The following is a 21,000-nucleotide window of genomic DNA, read 5'->3' as shown; positions in this document are numbered from 1 at the left end:
GAGGGGCCCCATAAAAAGACATGGTAGACATTGGGCCCTGTAAGGCCTTTTTTTTTTTTTTTACACGACGGAATTTCCGAGCAGAATCCGTCCGAACAATTCACCTGGGAAATTCTCGGTAATCTATGTTGAGTAACATAATTCACCTCGGAGTCCCATTGTTTTCAATAGGATTCTGCCCCCCAGTACACATTACGGAGGCTCCGTAGCAGAACTTCCGATGCGGATCCAGAATTCACCCAGAAAAGTAAATTAATCAAAGGGACTTTAAACTCTGACGCTTATTTCCGCTGTAAAATTTGGCGGGAAATAAGCGTCTATTCCGGGCAGCGTTAATTCCACAAGGAAATCGGTGAGGAAATTCCAATACGCCACGGCTGTCGCAAAACCCACCGCCACTTTTTTCATCGTATCTGCAGCAGAACATTACAAAACTGCAGGAACGCACATTTTTTTTTTTTTTGCACAAAATGCGCATTTTTAAAGCTTGAATTTAGGACACTTGGCAGCACCCATACGTTGTATACAGGAGATCCTATATGTTATATCAGTGTTTCCCAACCCGGGCGCCTCCAGCTGTTGCAAAACTACAACTCCCAGAATGCCCGGAGAGCAAAAGTCTTTCCCAACCAGGGTGCCTCCAGCTGTTGCAAAACTACAACTCCCAGCATGCCCGGAGAGCCAAAGGCTTTCCCAACCAGGGTGCCTCCAGCTGTTGCAAAACTACAACTCCCAGCATGCCCGGAGAGCCAAAGGCTGTCCTAATCAGGGTGCCTCCAGCTGTTGCAAAACTACAACTCCCAGCATGTGCGGAGAGCAAAAGGCTTTCCCAATCAGGGTGCTTCCAGCTGTTGCAAAACTACAACTCCCAGCATGCCCGGAGAGCAAAAGGCTTTCCCAACCAGGGTGCTTCCAGCTGTTGCAAAACTACAACTCCCAGCATGCCCGGAGAGCCAAAGGCTGTCCTAATCAGGGTGCCTCCAGCTGTTGCAAAACTACAACTCCGAGCATGCCCAGACAGCTTTCGCTGTCTGGGCATGCTGGGAGTTGTAGTTTTGCAACAGCTGGAGGCACCCTGATTAGGAAACACTGAGGGAGATTTACCAAAACCTGTCTAGAGGAAAGTAGTTGAGTTGCCCATAGCAACCAATCAGATCGCTTCTTTCATTTTCAAAGAGGCCTGTGAAAAATGAAAGAAGCGATCTGATTGGTTGCTATGGGCACCTGCACCACTCCCCCCCCCAAAATACTGACTATATCACGTGTTACACAAAATCACGTGACTACATCCCTGTCACTCACAGAGGATGCTATGAGGAGAAGGCGGCAGGTGCGGACGAGCTTATCTGGGAGCGCAGAATAGGGGAGGCGTTCTTCGAATTTGCTTCCACATAATTTTTATCGCGCTTCTGTAAAAGGGATGATAAAATTCACTTCTCTTATTAGAAACAACGGTGTCAGGGGCCGTCTTGTAATGAAGACGGGAAGACGGAAACAATGCCTACCTCCCCCCCACTCTGCTTGTTCGGTGGTAGAATCCAAGGATGTAAATCGGTCAGTCCGCGAGGGGCCCACTCAGTGTGTGCTGAGCCGCAGAAGAGGGAGGTGAGATTGCTGTGTGTGTTAGAGATGGATTGGTATTGTCTTATAAATGTCTTAATATGGATATATAGGTCGAGTTTTCTTTGGATGCTATAGTATTCAATGCATTAGGGGGGCTTTCTAGCAGTTATGGGGTAAAAAATAATTATTTCACCCAAAAAAATGTCAATTCAATTCAGTAATGTCAATTCAATAAAAAGAATTGAAATTATCTATAATGTTTTATAAAAGTAGTTTGTTTTTATAAATTACACAATTATGGAATACATGAATTTTCTAGGGTTTCTATTTTTTTTTTTTTTTTATGCATGCTTATACATGTTTAAGAAAAGTGTGTATATGTATATATATATGTGTGTGTGTGTATGTGTGTGTATATGTATATGTGTATGTATATATGTATGTATATATATATATATATATATATATATATATATATATATATATATTCATTATATCTAATTTTTACTTGCTCAGGTATCATGGCTGCTGGAAACGCTCGCATTGGAAAGCCGGCTCCGGACTTTCAGGCCACCGCAGTGGTAAATGGCGAGTTCAAAGAAGTGAAACTGTCAAACTACAGGGGTAAGTGGTGCCGATGGCCAAGATGTTACATTGGTGAAGTCTTCAGGTTGGATCTGCCTATACACACTAACAGTGATTTCTCCAGCTGTTACATAACTACAACTCCCAGCAAGCCTTGACAGTACTATGGTGGTACCACTGATTGTGGGGGAGGGGTCCCAGCAGTTGGACCCCTGTGATCACACTTATCACTTATCCTGTATGTGGACCCAGCATTTCCCCGGCTCTGTGCGCCTAATGCGCTTGGCGACCTCACTCCCCCTCCATATAGCTCCATGGGAGAGGTGGGGGCGCATGAACGCTGCTTCTCCTATAGAGATACATGGAGGGGGACACCTCTATTTCATGGGAAAGTTTCCAGGGCCCTGTATCAGACCCTTAGCAGCTATCTGCAGGATAGGGGGATACGTTTCTATGGCTGTAGATCTCCTTTAATGCTGGAAGTTGTAGATTTCCAACAGCCTGAGATTGGCCGCATTCACACTTCGTTTTTACTTTACGGGTGCCGGACCAGCACTGAAATCCATTCACTTTAATGAGTCAAACCGTGACTACGGTCGGCTCATTTTTGACCCGTATCCGGTTTTGTGACCGGGCCTAAAACCATAGTATACTACAGTTTTAGGTCCGGTCAGAAAACTGCACACGGGGCAAAAATGAGCCGACCTGAGTCACCGTTTGACTCAATAAAGTAAATGGATTTCAGTGCTGGTACGGGAGAGCCCGGTTTGACCCTCCCCTAGCCGGATCCGGTAACGTAAAAAACGAAGTGTGAATGCAGCCATACCTAGGTTGGGAATAGAGATGAGCGAACTTACCGTAAATTCGACTCGTCACGAACTTCTCGGCTCGACAGTTGATGCCTTTTCCTGCATGAATTAGTTCAGCTTTCAGGTGCTCCCGTGGGCTGGAAAAGGTGGATACATTCCTAGGAGACTCTCTCCTAGGACTGTATCCACCTTTTCCAGCCCACCGAAGCACCTGAAAGCTGAACTAATTAATGCAGGATAAGGCATAAACTGCCGAGCCGAGAAGTTCGTGACGAATCAAATTTACTGTAAGTTCGCTCATCTCTAGTTGGGAATTGCTGCTGTAGATGTTGAATAAAAATGGTAATATCGGCTCACCACCAGGTCTGCCATGCACAGATACACGTGAGGACTTGACACAAGGTTATAGAGTAGGTCCAGCACAGTAATAGGCGCCGTTTATTGAAGAATCAAGTGACAACAGTACACAGGAGCAAGGGCCAAGGCGTTACGCCTTGGCCCTTGCTCCTGTGTACTGTTGTCACTTTTGATTCTTCAATAAACGTCGTTTTTATCAGCATTACTGTGCTGGACCTACTCTATCATCTTGCTTGTAGATGTTGTTGTATCTAGTCCGTCATCTGCAGAATACTTCCCAGTGGCACAGTATTGGCTGTGCAGGGAATCAAACATGCCTGATCCTTAATTTTGGAGACCAGATTCCTCTACATGACCAAAGTGTACACCTAAATGGTTGATAGGATTGCTATCGAAAATAGATGGGTGGCTTTTAGAGATGAGCGAACTTACAGTAAATTCGATTCGTCACCAACTTCTCGGCTCGGCAGTTGATGGTTTTTCCTGCGTAAATTAGTTCAGCTTTCAGGTGCTCCGGTGGGCTGGAAAAGGTGGATACAGTCCTAGGAGACTCTTTCCTAGGACTGTATCCACCTTTTCCAGCCCACCGGAGCACCTGAAGGCTGAACTAATTTACACAGGATAAGTCATCAACTGCCGAGCTGAGAAGTTCGTGACGAATCAAATTTACTGTAAGTTCGCTCATCTCTGAGTGGCTTTAGAGTAGAGCTCCTACACTTATCCATAGTGCAGGCACAAAATGGTGGAGCTTGACACATTACCTTCTCCACCCCCCTTGGGCCCTGCACCATGTATAAGAGTGTGTTGTGCTCCTCTCTTCAGCTGGATATAACATACAGCATATACTTCTGCTTCATCACTGTCCTCCAGGAAACCCAGTACACACAAGAGGTGTTGCTGATAAATACCATATACCTGACGCCTAAAACATGTCCGGCAGTAGTTGGCAACTGGATTGCCCGATATTCTGAGCTCCTAGTAATCATAGAAAGCGATCTAGAACATGTGCCTAAGGCTACATTCACACGGCCATTGTCCCTGCTAATATTTTCTGTTATTGCCTCCTAAACGGGCCATTATAATAACTGATGCGTTAGTTTGTACAGTTTGGAACAGTCTGTTTCATGTTTGGGGGGGGTAGTAGTAGTACAGGGGCAGAAGGACTGATTGCACCGGGTTTCACTTCTGAGACCTGATGCAATCAGCAGTTATAAAGCAGGAGAGCAGGCGGCATGCTCCCCTCCTCTGCAATGTGTAAACTTTCATTTTGAAATCCCCCGCCGGGAGACCTGAATGGCTGGTACCGAGCATCTATTCAGTAGTTTTTTAAACTACGGTGACTCCCAAATTTATGCCCCATGTATAATTCTAACAATTTATTGGCCCCACTGTTCATATCCTTATTCCCACCCTCAGTGTCCTTATTCGGTACCTGTCAGAAATGAGCAGCAGAGAATAGAAATGTCCCGGTGGTGCGCTCTGATTGCGCTAAGAGCAGGGCAACAGCAGGGACATGTTGGGTGGTGGTGAATGAATCCTACATATGGGACATGTCGGGAACCGGTGGCATTGAATAAAGGAAAGAGGAGAAAACACAACGGGCGCTCCCTGTGTAGTATTTCTTGGAAAAAGATACCCGCCACCAATACACAAGGTGACGTACTGACCTTGAGACTTGCGCACAGAGGTGTAGGGGACCTCTGAGGTATGGTGGGGGGTAGGGAGAGGGGAAGATGGCTACAGTCTGCTGCTCTCACCCCTTGTATTCCGTATTCCCGAGGGAGACGGACAATGATGTGAATGTGGAGAGTGAAAAAATGGGGTTTGTTGAGAGCACTCCTGTGTGAAGACGACGGCGGTCAAATGAAGCAGAGGTTTGAGCCAGCACTTACGCAGGACTAACTTTTATTGCAAAAAGTCACAGGTAAAACAGGACAACGCGTTTTGGCACTCACTGGCGCCTTCCTCAGGTCCACAATAGTAGGTCTGTGTAGTCCTGGCCAGGGTTCCTGCAGGCGGGCTTAAAAGTTAGTCCTGCATAAGTGCTGGCTCAGACCTCTGCTTCATTTGACCGCCGTCGTCACACAGAAGCGCTCTCAAACCCCATTTTTTTTTTCACACTCCACAATTGAATGAATGAAGCAGACATGTCCCTGCTGCTGCCCTGCTCAATGATTATGAGCAGGCACCGGGGGGGGAGGAATTATTGGGGCCAAATTATAAATATGCATGGGGGTATAAATTTGTGTCAGTAGTAGTTTAAAAACCCCGCCGGGAGGTCCTCGGTACCGGCCATTCAGGGCTCCCGGCAGGGGATTTCAAAATGAAAGCTTACACAGTATATACATCGCAGAGGAGCGGACAATGCCACCTGCTCTCAACTGATAACTTCATCTGGTCTCAGAAGTGACACTGTGTGATCAATCCCTCAGCACATGTACTACTACCCCCCCCCCCCCCCCAAACATAGAACACTCTATTCCATGATGGGGGTAGTACACACTAATGTAGCCTCCTCAGCTGCCGGCAGACTCCTGCAGCTGGGGAACTACTACTCCAATCATGGAAAGTCATAGTAGTCCCTCAGCACTGCAGGAATCTGCTGTCACTACTGAGCATGCTCAGAAGTAATAACTGTTAAACAGATATTATAAACCAGGGGCCAAATGGCTGACATTAAAGGTTCATCAGTTTGCCATAGACTTGAATTAGAGATGAGCGAAGTTACAGTAATTGAATTCGTCACAAACTTCTCGGCTCGGCGGTTGAAGACTTTATTCTGCATAAATGAGTTCAGCTTTCAGGTAGGTGCTCCAGTGTCTGGAAAAGGTGGATACAGACCTAGGAGAGTCTCCAGCCACCGGAGCACCTGAAAGCTGAACAAATTTATGCAGGAAAAGTCATCAACTGCTGATCCGAGACTTTCGTGACGAATCGAATCACTGTAACTTCGCTCATCTCTAACTTCAATGTTAAATTTATAATGCGTTTCTATTCAGTTTTTGATAGGAGAAAAAAACTTCATGCGTTGTCATTTCTTCCGTCAAAAAAAAACAGAACGTAAACAAACGGGTGATAAAGGATTGTAAAAATCCCATTGACATCCATGGGATTATTTTACAAATGATCAAACTGATTGCAGAACAGGCATTTATTAACGGGGGCAGAACGACCCTAAGCTGTGCTGCATTTTCCCCTGTAAGGCCACTTGACTATGATGTTGCAGTAAGTGGGGGGGGGGGGGGGGGGATGGGGGATGGGGGGTCAGTCTTCACTCATCACTAAATGGGGATACACTTTTGGGGTATGTTCACATTGGATCTTTTGTTACAAATCTGCAAGTGACTCTGCTCTTCTGCTATGTGTGAACATGACCTTGGGGGGGGGGGGGGTTGTTCATAACAAGGAAGCTGTTTTTTTTTTTTTAAACTTTAATCTTAATTTTTTTTTATTTTTTGTTAGCCAGTCAAATCAGGTTTTTTGCTGAATCTTTTTGGTAAAATCAGCTTTGGGGGTATTGTGGCAATAACATGACTTTGCTGCAGTATGGATTACAGCTATAGCTCCTGATGGTCATATACACACTTGGCTTGGATGAGCATTTATGGATCTGTGTTTTCCAGAGTGTCTTCAGCTGTTGCAAAACTACAACTCCCAGCATGCCCGGACAGCCAAAGGCTGTCCGGGCATGCTGGGAGTTGTAGTTTTGCAACAGCTGAAGACAGTTTAGATAAACACTAATGGAATCGGATACAGCAGCTTAAAGCCAAAAAGAACAAAAGGTATCAGGCATGCAGAAACTAAATATACTTGATCCTTTGCTTCCCCTCCCTCTCACAGGGGGCCCCCCCATACAGACAGGATGGTTTACTTGACTGACATGGGGTCCTGAACCCCTTCCCGCTATAGGACGTATGCATACGTCCCAGCACCCGACACATTTGCGCGCTGGGACGTATGCGTAAGTCCTAGTGATCTCCTGCATAGCCGCGGGCAGCATGGAGATCGGTGGCTGGACCCGGCTGTCAATCACAGCTGGAGTCCTGATGCAGCTGCTGGGGCTGTGATCGCACAGGTCCCAGCAGCATTAAAAGGGTACTCCGGTGAAAACCTTTGTTCTTTTAAATCAACTGGTGGCAGAAAGTTAAACAGATTTGTAAATTTCTATTAAAAATATTAATCCTTCCAGTACTTATTAGCTGCTGAATGCTACAGAGGAAATGCCTTTCTTTTTTGGAACACTGACATCACAAGCACAGTGCTCTCTGCTGACATCTCTGTCCATTTTAGCAACCATGCATAGCAGATGTTTGCTAAGGGCAGCATGGTGGCTCAGTGGTTAGCACTGCTGCCTTGCAGTGCTGGGGACTTGGGTTCAAATCCCACTAAGGACAACAATAAATAAAGCGTTATTATAACGTCAGCAGAGAGAACTGTGGTCGTGATGTCATCAGAGCATTCCAAAAAGAAAATAATTTCCTCTGTAGTATTCAGCAGCTAATAAGTACAGGAAGGATTAAGATTTTTTTAATAGAAGTAATTTACAAATATGTTTAACTTTCTGCCACCAGTTGATTTAAAAGAAAAAAAGGTTTTCACCCGAGTACCCCTTTAACCCCATAGATGCTGTGATCAATCCTTATCACATATATGGCGCTCCCCCTGTTAATCAAAAGCACTGCAACAATAAAATTGTGGGTTGCTGTTGGTTGCCATGGCAGCAGGAGATCATGACCTCCTGTCTGCCTACTATGGAAGCCTGTGAGATCCAGCCAGAGGCTGTAGTGTGTGCAGCTCATCGGGTCATACTGTGCTGCAGCACAAATGTATTACGGCATAGTATAACCTGTAAAGTGTAAAAAAAAAAAAAAAAAAAAAAAAAAAAAAAATGTGTAAAAAAAATTAAAATTCTACAATAAAAGTGTAAGAAAAAAAACCAATAAAAGCCCTGTATCACCACAAAAGATCAAAAACACAAATCCTATACAGAATAGGTATTGTCCCATCCGTAATGACGTGTGCAATAAAAATATTATGTAAATTATCCCGCACAGTGAACGCTGCAAACTTTGGTACAGATAGTGGAATAAAGAAACATCAAACAGTAGCACATATCTCTAAAATGATACCTAGAGATGAGCGAATTTACGGTAAATTCGATTCGTCACGAACTTCTCGGCTCGGCAGTTGATGACTTTTCCTGCGTAAATTAGTTCAGCTTTCCGGTGCTCCGGTGGGCTGGAAAAGGTGGATACAGTCCTAGGAGACTCTTTCCTAGGACTGTATCCACCTTTTCCAGCCCACCGGAGCACCTGAAGGCTGAACTAATTTACGCAGGAAAAGTCATCAACTGCCGAGCCGAGAAGTTCGTGACGAATCGAATTTACTGTAAGTTTGCTCATCTCTAATGATACCAATAAAAAGTACAGCTTATCCTGCAAAAAAGCCCTTACTCAATGGTGTCAGACAAAAAAAGTTACGGCTGTTGGAAAATGAATGGCAGAAAAAACAATTTTGCTCAGAAAAGGAAAAACAGAGCTTTATAAAATGGGTATCGCCATAATTGTACTGACCCACAGAATAAATATAACATCACTTTTACCGCACAGTGTACAACATAAAAAAATACCAGAAATTTTCCAGTTTTTCAAAAATTTTTGGCGTTTATATAACTGGTGCATTTTTGTTGGCACATGCAGCATTTGTGAAAAAGTACAATGTCACAAAAAACACTCAATCGTTCTGCTCAGAAAGTGTTTGAGTAAACATTTAGAGACATGTCAAACTTAAAAGAGCCTGGTCATTAAGATAAAAAGGTTCTGTCCTTAAAGGGGTACTCCGGTGAAAACCTTTTTTTTTTCTTTCTTTTAAATCAACTGGTGGCAGAAAGTTTAAACATATTTGTAAATTAGGGACGCACTCTAAATAGGTGGCCTTGACGTGGCGAGTGGGCTTGTACTTTTTGATCAAAAATGTATACTAACAACCTGTTTTTGATATTATGCTGAGAAGCAATCAGATCATTATACAAGATTGTAGATGTGCACCATGTCTGTTTTAAACCCGAATTCACATATTTGTAAATTGCTTCTATTATAAAGCTCAATCCTTCCTGTACTTATTAACTGCTGAATACTACAGAGGAAATTCTTCTTTTTGGAATGCTCTCTGATGACATCACAAGCACAGTTCTCTCTGCTGACGTTATTATAATAATACTTTATTTATTGTTGTCCTTAGTGGGATTTGAACCCAAGTCCCCAGCACTGCAAGGTAGCAGTGCTAACCACTGAGCCACCATGCTGCCCTTAGCATACATCTGCTATGCATGGTTGCTAAAATGGACAGATGTCAGCAGAGAGCGCTGTGCTCGTGATGTCATCAGTGTTCCAAAAAAGGAATTTCCTCTGTAGTATTCAGCAGCTAATAAGTACTGGAAGGATTAAGATTTTTTAATAGAAGTAATTTACAAATATGTTTAACTTTCTGCCACCAGTTGATTTAAAAGAAAAAAGATTTTCACCGGTGTACCCCTATAAGGTAAAAAGGTATGGAGTACCCCTTTAAAAAGATCAGTGAAGAGGATTTGCTGATAATATAGAGCCTTTACACCTCTATATACTCTAGATTTGGTAGTTCAGCAATTCAGGTAGGTTATTTAGCTTCTAAGGCCTTGTTCACACGACAGAATCCTGTGGGGAAAATTCTGTTGCGGCAAAGTCCCACTGTTTTCAATGGGATTCTGCTGCACTGTGCACACGGCAACATTTCTGCAGCTGAAGTATAAGTCATGGAAATTCCAATTCTTGCCTCTGCAGAAAGAATTGACAAGTCGGTGTAGACTCAGAAATGCATTGCCGTCTATGGCGATGGTGCGTTTCCAAGCGGTCCTGCTACCTATGCCTGAATGCAGCGTTTTTAATCTGACCTGCTTCCCCTGCTCCCTGCTGTATATTTACTGTCAGGACATGTAATGACCCTAGAGATGTCTTCTGCAGGGAAATACGTTGTGCTGTTCTTCTACCCTCTGGACTTCACCTTCGTCTGCCCTACGGAGATCATCGCCTTCAGCGAACACGCAGAGGACTTCCGCAAGATCGGCGCCGAGGTCATTGGAGCTTCCGTAGACTCGCACTTCTCACACCTCGCTTGGTGAGATTCTGCACCTTGACCAACCGGTATTGTAAACTATAAACCAAGGCTGCGGCAATAATGCTGCAGTCAGAACAGCCTCCGCAGGATCGATGAGCTGTTTTACTATATATAGTATATATAAATATATAATGCACTGACTCAGCAGGACATACTAAAACACAGTAATAGGTGGGGACCAACACAGAGCTGTATAGTCAGGTCTTGGCCACTGCAGAACTACAACTCTCAGCCTGAGCACATGGGAAGTAACAATATAGAAGCTACAGGCCTATACAGTATGGACAGTGCATATTATGTAAGGCCCTTCTCACTATACATTCTTCTGTTTATAAAGATCTGTTATATGTTCCGTTATGAGAACTCTGAAAATCAGCCGTTAAAAAAATCCTATTAGTCTATGGAATTCTTTAATTATCCACTTTAACCCGTCATGCACTTTCACCCGTTACTTAAAGGAGATGTCCGGCGCAGACTTCTTCTATTCCGGGCTGCAAAAAAAGACAAAACAAACTCTCCCTTACCTCCATATGTTCCCCCGGAGCTCCACAACAGCTGATCGGTCGTCCGGGCTGTCTGCTTCCTACTTCCTTTAGCCCGGTACGTCACACGGCGCTTCAGCCTATCACCGGCCAAGGTGGGACATCGCTGCGGCCGGTGATGGGCTGAAGTGCCGTGTGACGTACCGGGCTAAAGGAAGTAGGAAGCGGACAGCCCGGACGACCGATCAGCTGTTGCGGAGCTCAGGGGGAACATATGGAGGTAAGTGAGATTGGTTTTTGTGAACCCAAAAGAAAAGACGGCTCCGGCACAGTCCTATGTCGTAACACCTTCCTCGCCTGGCCGCGATGTACCTCGTTTGAATCACCTCCATCATACCGGGTGAGTTGCTCCGCTATTACTACTCTCTTCTGTGATTACTGAGTTTGGTTTTTGTCTTTATTTTTTATAATTTTTTTTGCAGAATAGAAAGTCTGCGCCGGACATCTCCTCCTTTAATCCCGTCGCAAAATAACATCTGTTAATATTGGGCTATGACTGGTTAAAACAGATAATGTAAAAATCCCATAGACTATAATGGGATTTTGCAACGGCTGATTTTCAGGGTTTTTATAACTGATCTTTAAAAAAACATGTGAAAGGGGCCGAAGATCATACTGTGTAATGCAGAGTTTTCCCAGCCAGGATGCCTCCAGCTGTTGAAAAACTACAACTCCAGGCATGCTGGGAGTTCTAGTTTTGCAACAGCTGGAGGCACACTAGTTAGGGAAACACTCCAGAAAGTTAAAATGATTTGTTAATTACTTCTATTTAAAAAAAAAAATAAAAAAAAAAAAATCTTAATCCTTCCAATAATCAGCTGCGGAAGTTGAGTTGTTCGTTTTCTGTCTGGTAACAGTGCTCTCTGCTGACATCTTTCTAAGGAACTGCAGAGTAGAAGGTTTGCTTCTACTCTGGACAGTTCCCGAGACAGGTGTAATCAGAGAGCACTTAGACCGAAAGGAACAACTCAACTTCAGCAGCTCATAAGTACTGAAAGGATTAAGTTTTTTAATAGAAGTAATTTACAAATCTGTAACTTTCTGGGGCCAGTTGAGATGGGAGGGAGAGATGGGGTTTGTGTAATTATAGAATATTTTTAACCCCTTTAATGCTATGACTGCCTCAGGTAAGTGATTCCCGGCAGGGTGGTTAAAGCGTTAATAGGAAAGTGTGAAAACTCAGCAGAATGTGTGCAGCAGGGTGTGTGGGCAGCCTCCTCCCTTATCTGTGCACTGTTCTGCTGGTCTCCACCCTGCAAATACAATGCAAATGTCTTAAAGTAACGGCTCCCCAGAAGGACGTCTTATCTGCCGACTGCAGCTGCTGCTCTACAACAGAAGCAAAGGCAGAAGCTTCTAGTGTCATGTGGTCTCTGACCAGTGTCTGGCTGTGCTCGGTCAGGAAGAAATGATGGAGGATCAGTCCACACTTTGGGGGAAACTTACCTTTCCCTGCACCAGTGTGGAGTTACAAAATTGCACAAATTGTTTGCGCCAGCCCAGTCTCCAGACAATAGGTTCCTGTGTTTCCCAACCAGGGTGCCTCCAGCTGTTGCAAAACTACAACTCCCAGCATGCCCGGACAGTTATTAGCTTCTGAAGTTTTCTGTCTAACTGATCAATGATGTCACATCCCAGGAGCTGTGCATGATGGGAGAATATCCCCATAGGAGCTGCACAGCTCCCGGGATGTGAGTAATCAGAGAGCAGTTAGACAGAAAACAGCAACTCAACTTCAGAAGCTAATAACTATTGGAAGGATTAAGACTTTTTTAATAGAAGTAATTTACAAATCTGTTTAACTTTCCGGAGCCGGTTGATGCATAAAAAAAAGTTGTTGCCTGGAATACCCCTTTTTTAATAGAAGTCATTTAAAAATCTAACACTCTGGCACCAGTTGGATTAAAAAAAAAAAATTCCACCAGAGAACCCCTTTAATCTGTCTAAACATTCAGACCCCAACTGATGCACTTGATATGTCCTTAAACAGGTCAAGTTTTATTTTTATTTGAGTGACTGGTATGCTTTAAAATGTTTAATGCTGACTAGAGATGAGCAAATTTACAGTAAATTCGATTCGTCAAGAACTTCTCGGCTCGGCAGTTGATGCCTTTTCCTGCGTAAATTAGTTCAGCTTTCAGGTGCTCCGTTGGGCTGGAAAAGGTGGATACAGTCCTAGGAGACTTTCCTAGGAATGTATCCACCTTTTCCAGCCCACCGGAGCACCTGAAAGCTGAACTAATTTATGCAGGAAACGTCATCAACTGCCGAGCCGAGAAGTTCGTGACGAATCAAATTTACTGTAAGTTCGCTGATATCTGGGATTGCTGATGGTTGTAGATTTGAAACTGGAGGCACCCTGTTTGGGGCGACAATGCTTTACACCATAAAGTTGTCATTGGCAATAACTGCAATGGATTTTGTTTTCTCTCCTCAGGACAAATGTTCCTCGTAAGGAGGGAGGCCTGGGACCCATGAACATTCCCCTGGTGTCGGACCTGAAGCAGACAATCTCCAGGGACTATGGTGTCCTCAAGGAGGAGGATGGGGTTGCATACAGGTAGTGTCCACATGGAATCTGTCGTGTCTCATTTCTCTCAGCCGCAGGCACTGACCGTGTATTTTCCCTTAGGGGTCTGTTCATCATAGACAACAAGGGCATCCTGCGTCAGATTACCATCAATGATCTGCCGGTGGGTCGCTCTGTAGAGGAGGTGCTGAGACTGGTGCAGGCCTTCCAGTTCACTGACCAACATGGAGAGGGTAAGATGGGATGTTGACTATTTAATTGGTTATTTGATATTGTGGGCAAATGCTTTTGCAGTTAAGGTTATGGGCACCGGGCATTAGCCGTATGGGCCGTACTATGGAAATATGGACTGCTGCACCATATGAAGATCCTCTATACCGGTGTTACCCCAAGCAGGGTGCCTCCAGCTGTTGCAAAACTAAAACTCCCAGCATGCCCGGACAGCCAAAGGCTGTCCGGGCATGCTGGGAGTTGTAGTGTTGCAACAGCTGGAGGTGCCCTGCTTGGGGATCATTGCTCTATACCATAGAAGCTCAAAGACCTCTAGCTAACCAGCATTCAACATTTATCATAGCTGTACATTGTGCCTAAAAAATGAGGCCTGATCTGACACCACTTGGCTGATGTAGTCCTGGCTTTGTGGGGGGCCCCAGCCACTGCAGGGCTTGTTAGTCAGCAGAGTAGACACTTCATGAGTTAAAGGGGTACTCCACTGGGAGAACTTTTTATTTTTATTTTTTTAACTGGTGCCAGAAAGTTAAAACAGATTTGTAAATTCTATAAAGAGAAAATCTTAATCCTTCCAGTACTTAACTGCTATGATCCACAGAAAGTTCTTTTCTTGAATTTCTTATCTGACCACACTGCTCTCTGCTTACACCTCTGTCCATTTTAGGAACTGCCCAGAGTAGGAGCAAATCCCCATAAAAAAAAAACCCTCTCCTGCTCTGGACAGTTCCTAAAATGGACAGATGTCAGCAGAGAGCGCTTTGGTCTGACAGAAAGGAAATCCAAAAAGAAAAGAACTTTCTGTGGATCATAACAGCAGTTAAGTACTGGAAGGATTAAGATTTTTTTTTAAAGAAGTAATTTACAAATCTGTTTAACTTCCTGGCACCAGTTGAGAAGTTTTCCAGTGGAGTACCCCTGTGAACCATGGTCTTGCATAGAGATGAGCGAACTTACAGTAAATTCGATTCGTCACAAACTTCTCGGCTCGGCAGTTGATGACTTATCCTGCATAAATTAGTTCAGCTTTCAGGTGGGCTGGAAAAGGTGGATACAGTCCTAGGGAAGAGTCTCCTAGGAATGTATCCACCTTTTCCAGCCCACCGGAGCACCTGAAAGCTGAACTCATTTATGCTGGAAAAGACATCAACTGCCGAGCCGAGAAGTTTGTGACGAATCGAATTTACTGTAAGTTCGCTCATCTCTAGTCTTTCACAAGGATCCATCTGTAATGGGGGATATGTAACATCGCCTGTCCAGCCCTCCTTCTGGGATATCGAACACAATTTGAGACCTGGTCCAAAATTGTGGTGGTGGAACAATATCTTGTCTTCATGGTATTTCTATTCTGCTATTTTCAATCCCCTGATCAACCCCATGTTTAAGGGGGAAACATGTTGAGATTCTTAAAGGAATACTGTAGTGGTAAATAACTTATACCCTATGTGAATAATACTATTGGGACCCCTGTGATCTCCTGTATGTACTGTCCCCAGCAGGATGCCGTGGCAGACGACTATCTCTATAGGATACATGGAGGGGGTGAGTCGGCTGCCACAACGTGCAGAGACGGAACTCCTTCCTGTGGACTGCCGTAGATCGCTGGGGGTCTGAGCAGTTGGACCCCCTGTGATCTATGCCACTACAGGGTTTCTTTAATATAGGATTGTTAGTTTCTGAGGGTCACTTGTATATACTGGCGGTAGTATTTTCTCGACTATGCCACTGCACCCCAGTGTAAGGACTTTGATAGGACTATATTTTCCATCCTGTGATGAAACCAATTAAGAGGGTAAACATATATATTTTTTAATTGCTTCTATTAAAAAAATCTTAATCCTTCCAGTACTTAGCTGCTGTATGTGCCAGAGGAAGGTCTTTTCTTTGAATTTCTTTTTCTGACTAACCACAGTGCTCTCTGCTGACATCTCTGTCCATTTTAGGAACAGTCCAGAGTAGGAGAAAATCCCCATAACAAACCTCTCCTGCTCTGGACAGTTCCTGATACGGACAGAGGTGTCAGCAGAGGGCACTGGTCAGACTGGAAAGAAATTAAACAGAATAGAACTTTCTCTGTAGTAAACAGCAGCTAAGTACTGGAAGGATTAAGATTTATGAGCTGCTGTTTACTACAGAGAAAGTTCAATTCTGTTTAATTTCTTTCAGGTCTGACCACAGTGCTCTCTGCTGACACCGCTGTCCGTATCAGGAACTGTCCAGAGCAGCAGAGGTTTGCTATGTGGATTTTCTCCTACTCTGGACAATTCCTAAAATGTACAGGTGTCAGCAGAGAGCACTGTGGTCAGACAGAAAAATTAAGCAGTACTGGAAGGATTAAGATTTTTTTATTATAGAATAAATTTACAAATCTGAATTAAGGTAGAAGACATGGTCGCACATGTATAATCTAATTGCTTCTCAGCATAATATCAAAAACTAACAGGTTGTTAGTATATACGTTTTGATCAAAAAGTACAAGCCCACTCGCCACGTCAAGGCCACCTATTTAGAGTGGGTCCCTAACGTCCCTAGCTTAAAATTCCCCACCCCCTCAGCCCAACCCTATAAAAGTAGTAGTTAGCTACACATGGGCCTTTTCTTTCCTAGCAGCCTCCCAGTCTGACTGGGAGAGTATGTTAAGTGAGCTGTAGCACCCTGTTCACACTGGTGTGGGGCGTCGTGTCTGCGGGGAGGTGCGACCCATAGACTGGTTTGAGTGGCATTGGGGCCGCTCTGCCAGTGGGTCGTTCCCCCTGTGGGCATTGGTGTCGCGGTGGTGGTCGCTGCCCAGTGCTACGCCATTTTATGCTAGGGACGTTAGGGACCCACTCAATAGGTGGCCTTGACGTGGCGAGTGGGCTTTGTACTTTTTGATCAAAACGTATATACTAACAACCTGTTAGTTTTTGAAATTATGCTGAGAAGCAATCAGATCATTATACAAGATTGTAGATGTGCACCATGTCTGTCTTCTACCTGAATTGTAAATTTTAAATCTGTTTAACTTTCTGGCACCAGTTGATTGAAGTGTCCCACCGGAGTACCCCTCTTAAGGCTGTTTTTGCACAATTTTTGCTTTTCCCCGGTTGGCCTTCAATAATATACATAAAAGATACAGCAAATCTATTTAAAAAGAACCCAAAGTCTTAGGAGGGTTTTCTTATTTTTTTTTATTCAGTGATGTATACAATGTGCCTGACTTGTTGCCTCTGCTCTCCCTTCAGTATGTCCTGCAGGATGGAAGCCTGGCAGCCGCACCATCAAGCCAAACGTGAAGGACAGCAAGGAATACTTCTCCAAGGAGCACTGAGCCTGTGCGGACTCCTAACTGAAGTGTCCCCTGTAGCTGGGGAATCATGTGCACTGACAACATTCTGCCACCTCCATCCTCCCTGCCCCGATTATGACAGCACTTGTTCTTAAATAAAACGTTACTAGTTACTTCCAACTCGTTGTCAGACTGTTATACTTCAAGAACAGTGGCCTCCAGATGTTGCAAAGCTACAACTCTCAGCATGCCCGGACAGCCAACGGCTGTCCGGGCATGCTGGGAGTTGTAGCTTTGCAACATCTGATGGTCCACACGTTGCAGACAACCATTCTAAAATGTCTTTTGCAGTGGTGCTATATGCAACTACTGACCTACTATGGAATGTTTGATGTATACAAACATATAAAACCTTTTTATATAAAGGTATTTTTGTGTTAAAATGCTGCCAGAACCTGGATAAGTAGTCATAGAGGGCAGTGATTCTTGTGTTCTTGTAATACGCCAATCCAGCACTAACATGGAAATCTGGTTGGCTGTCTGGGCATGGTGGGAGTTGAAGTTTTGCAACATCTGGAGGGCCACAGTTTGAGACTATTGCACTAAAGAGATAGATATACACTGGCCTCTTAGGTGCCTCTGTTCAATTGCTTTTGGTATAAACTAGAGATGAGCAAACTTGCAGTAAATTCGATTAGTCACTAACTTCTCAGCTCGGCGGTTGCTGACTTTTCCTGCATAAATTAGTTCAGCTTTCCAGTGGGCTGGAAAAGGTGGATACAGTTCTAGGAAAGGGTCTCCTAGGACTGTATCCACCTTTTCCAGCCCACGGGAGCACCTGAAAGCTGAACTAATTTATGCAGGAAGTCGGCAACTTCCAAGAAGTTCGTGACGAATCAAATTTACTGTAAGTTCGCTCATCTCTAGTATAAACACCTGATTTAGGGAGAATCAGGTGTTTATACCAAGCTGTACAGAGGAGCAGACAGGGAATGAATACAGCAGGTGCTAAAACCTCTCTGCAATAGTCTGTTGTGAAATAAGATGTTCTACAATGGCTCTGGCTGTTCGGTAAAGAGCTGATTTACAAATGGGGGCAGACAGGTATTCTGCTGCAGATTTTCATTTTATTTTTAACCTGAAGTTAATGTGCCCCTTTTTAATAGGGGCATAAACAGTCAGTCATTGACCAGGAATAGAGTAGAATCATATGTTTTGATGATGGGTGTGTGGCCAGCCTACCATTAAACAAATGTGTACTTTCTGCAAGGAGTCTATAACCCTAGAGAACAAGGAGAAATGGGAGATCTAGGTAAGTTATTCGACAGAGGGGCAGCAGACTTTGGTATGCAGGGGCCGGGGACCTCTGGGCAGAAGACAGGGTTGTGGCCTATTTTTGAGTCTGTTCAGGTCTCAAGGCAATGGGGGAGATTGAACAAAATCTGTGCCCATAGCAACCAATCAAATCGATACTTTCATTTTGCAGAGGCCTTGTTAAAAAAAAGTGATCTGATTGGTTGCTATGGGCAACTTTCCTCTACACAGGTTTCGATCTCCCCCAATGTCCTCAGTATCGGTCGGTCTGGAAGATAAATGTTCTGTCATTTTAGAGAGCCTGGTAGATGCTCTAGTGAGCACGGGAGGTAAGTCCGTCCTTCTGAGAGGGAGAAGTCCCAGCAGTATTGGCTGATTGTCTCAAGGGCACCAAGGCCAGGGTCAGTGTGTTGGGAAAGGTATATACAGTGGGGCAAAAGTATTTAGTCACCAATTGTGCACGTTCTCCCACTTACAAAGATGAGGTGCCTGTTAATTTTCATCACAGGTCATAACTAGAGATGAGCGAACTTACAGTAAATTCGATTCGTCATGAACTTCTCAGCTCAGCAGTTGCTGACTTTTCCTGCATAAATTCAGCTTTCCGGTGCTCCCGTGGGCTGGAAAAGGTGGATACAGTCCTAGGAGACTCTTTCCTAGGACTGTATCCACCTTTTCCAGCCACCGCAGCACCTGAAAGCTGAACTAATTTATGCAGGATAAGTCATCAACTGCCGAGCCGAGAAGTTTGTGACAAATCGAATTTACTGTAAGTTCCCTCATCTGTAGTTATAACCTAAACTATGAGTGAGAAAATCCATAAAATTGTCTGATTTTTACAGAATTTATTTGAAAATCATGGGGGGGAAAAATAAGTATTTGGTCAATAACAAGTTAATCTCAATACTTTGTTATTTACCCTTTATTGACAATGACAGAGGTCAAACGTTTTCTGTAAGTCTTCACAAGGTTTTCACACACTGGGGGAGATTTAGCAAAACCTATGCAGAGGAAAACTTGCCCAGTTGCCCATAGCAACCAATCAGATCGCTTTTATTTTTCACAGGCCTTCTTAATGAAAGATCTGTGGTTGCTATGGGCAACCAGGCAAGTTTTCCTCAGCACAAGTTTTGATAAATCTCCCCCACTGTTGCTGGTGTGTTGGTCCATTCCTCCATGCAGGTCTCCTCTAGAGCAGTGATGTTTTCAACTCCCTCCAAAGGTTTTCTATGGGGTTGAGATCTGGAGACTGAATGAATATATTTATACACACAATGATATTGTATATTGAAAAAAATATCAAAGTTATGTTCACCATGTGGTGAAATAACAAGCTCACCAGCAGCTGTTTCCAGAATATCCCAGTATAGTGTGTATATATAGATGGAATCTGACATATTGCCATTCTATTTCAAGTACACATGTAGTGTGGGGAAGAACAAGGCCATATGTGGATGGTTGGTAAATTCCAATCAGGAACGAGTACCCACAATTTAAATGTATTGTCACGATCTGCACCTGCAGGCGGGACTAGGATTCGTATCACTGGATGTGCCCGCATGCAAATCCCAGCCTCTGCCCTCTCTTCTCGCAGCGCCGGTGCTCTAAAATTCAAAGGGCCAGTGTGCCCATAATTAGTACTTGCACCTGCACTGTTTTCTAAAATACATTTCTGCACTTACCATCACTTCCTGATGAATCTTTGTTGCCTGAGATCCTTAGAGAGAGCATTTGTTGTATTGCCTTGCTGTTTTCCAGACCCTTGTATTCCGTGACCTGACCGTGCTCCTTGCTGCCTGCCTATTGACCTTCTGCTACATTCCTGTCTATGCATCTGTGCCGCCAGCCCTGACCTCCTGCTTTCATGACCACGTCTTGCATAGTCCTCCAGTACCTCGCATCACCTCAGCCGCTTGTGTAATCGAGTCTTGCCAGGGGTAGCAACTTGGGTTCTGTCTGTCACAGCAAGATTATCCTGCTTTGCGGCGGGCTTTGGTGAAAACCAGTGGCACCTCCCTGGCATGGCCCACATCATCTGCCACACAGGTCCAGCAGATCCACTGCCTCCAGAGTGTCCTGCCATGAGTCCTTACATGTATATTCAGCCAACCCACTAGGAGATAAGGAGTAGTGTTGCTCGCAAATATTCGCAATACAAATTTTATTTGCGAATATCGCATATTCGCGAATATAGCGCTATATATTCGTAATTACGAATATTCTTTTTTTTTTTTTCCCACAGTACACATCACAGTGATCACCCCTCTCTGCATCCAGCTTGTGTGGTGTAAAGAAGGCTCTAATACTACTGTATGAGACTGGTGTGCAAATTTTCGCATATGAAAATATTCGCATATGCGCATTTTTACATATGCGCAAATAAAACGAGAATATTACGAATATGCAAATATTCGCGAATATATGACGAATATTCGTCCATATATTCACGAATATTCGTGAATTCGAATATGGCCTATGCTGCTCAACACTAATAAGGAGATTTTTTTTTTAACACTTACCGTAAAATCTTTCTTGAAGGATCCATTGGGGGACACAGACAGTGGGTGTATCTTGCTTTCTCTAGGAGGTGTGACACTATGGTGATAAAAAGTCATCTCCCAGCAGGATACACCCGCCTTCAGGCTCTGAGCT

General features: G+C 44.1%; 1 protein-coding gene across 1 annotated transcript; it reads left to right on the top strand.

Annotated features, from left to right (window-relative positions):
• Positions 1 to 1,586: 1,586 nt before the first annotated feature.
• Positions 1,587 to 17,214, top strand: PRDX2 (peroxiredoxin 2). Its single transcript, XM_056570363.1, has 6 exons — positions 1,587 to 1,605; positions 2,080 to 2,187; positions 10,313 to 10,466; positions 13,446 to 13,568; positions 13,641 to 13,771; positions 16,991 to 17,214. The coding sequence occupies exons 2-6, from the start codon at positions 2,085 to 2,087 to the stop codon at positions 17,074 to 17,076; spliced, it is 597 nt and encodes a 198-aa protein (XP_056426338.1). The 5' UTR covers positions 1,587 to 1,605; positions 2,080 to 2,084; the 3' UTR covers positions 17,077 to 17,214.
• The last annotated feature ends 3,786 nt before the right edge of the window (positions 17,215 to 21,000 follow it).

This window comes from Hyla sarda, chromosome 4 (assembly GCF_029499605.1).
Source record: "Hyla sarda isolate aHylSar1 chromosome 4, aHylSar1.hap1, whole genome shotgun sequence".
NCBI lineage: Eukaryota > Metazoa > Chordata > Amphibia > Anura > Hylidae > Hyla > Hyla sarda.
The sequence above is the reverse complement of the archived record's forward strand: the minus strand, read 5'-3'. Positions and strand labels throughout refer to the sequence as shown.

Bases quoted from the DNA above. Each gene is read 5' to 3' on its own strand.
- PRDX2 (XM_056570363.1), top strand. From the start codon at position 2,085: ATGGCTGCTGGAAACGCTCGCATTGGAAAGCCGGCTCCGGACTTTCAG. The intron at 2,188-10,312 runs GTAAGTGGTGCC...TGTCTTCTGCAG, and splicing joins GAAACTGTCAAACTACAGGG to GGAAATACGTTGTGCTGTTC. The intron at 13,772-16,990 runs GTAAGATGGGAT...CTCTCCCTTCAG, and splicing joins CACTGACCAACATGGAGAGG to TATGTCCTGCAGGATGGAAG.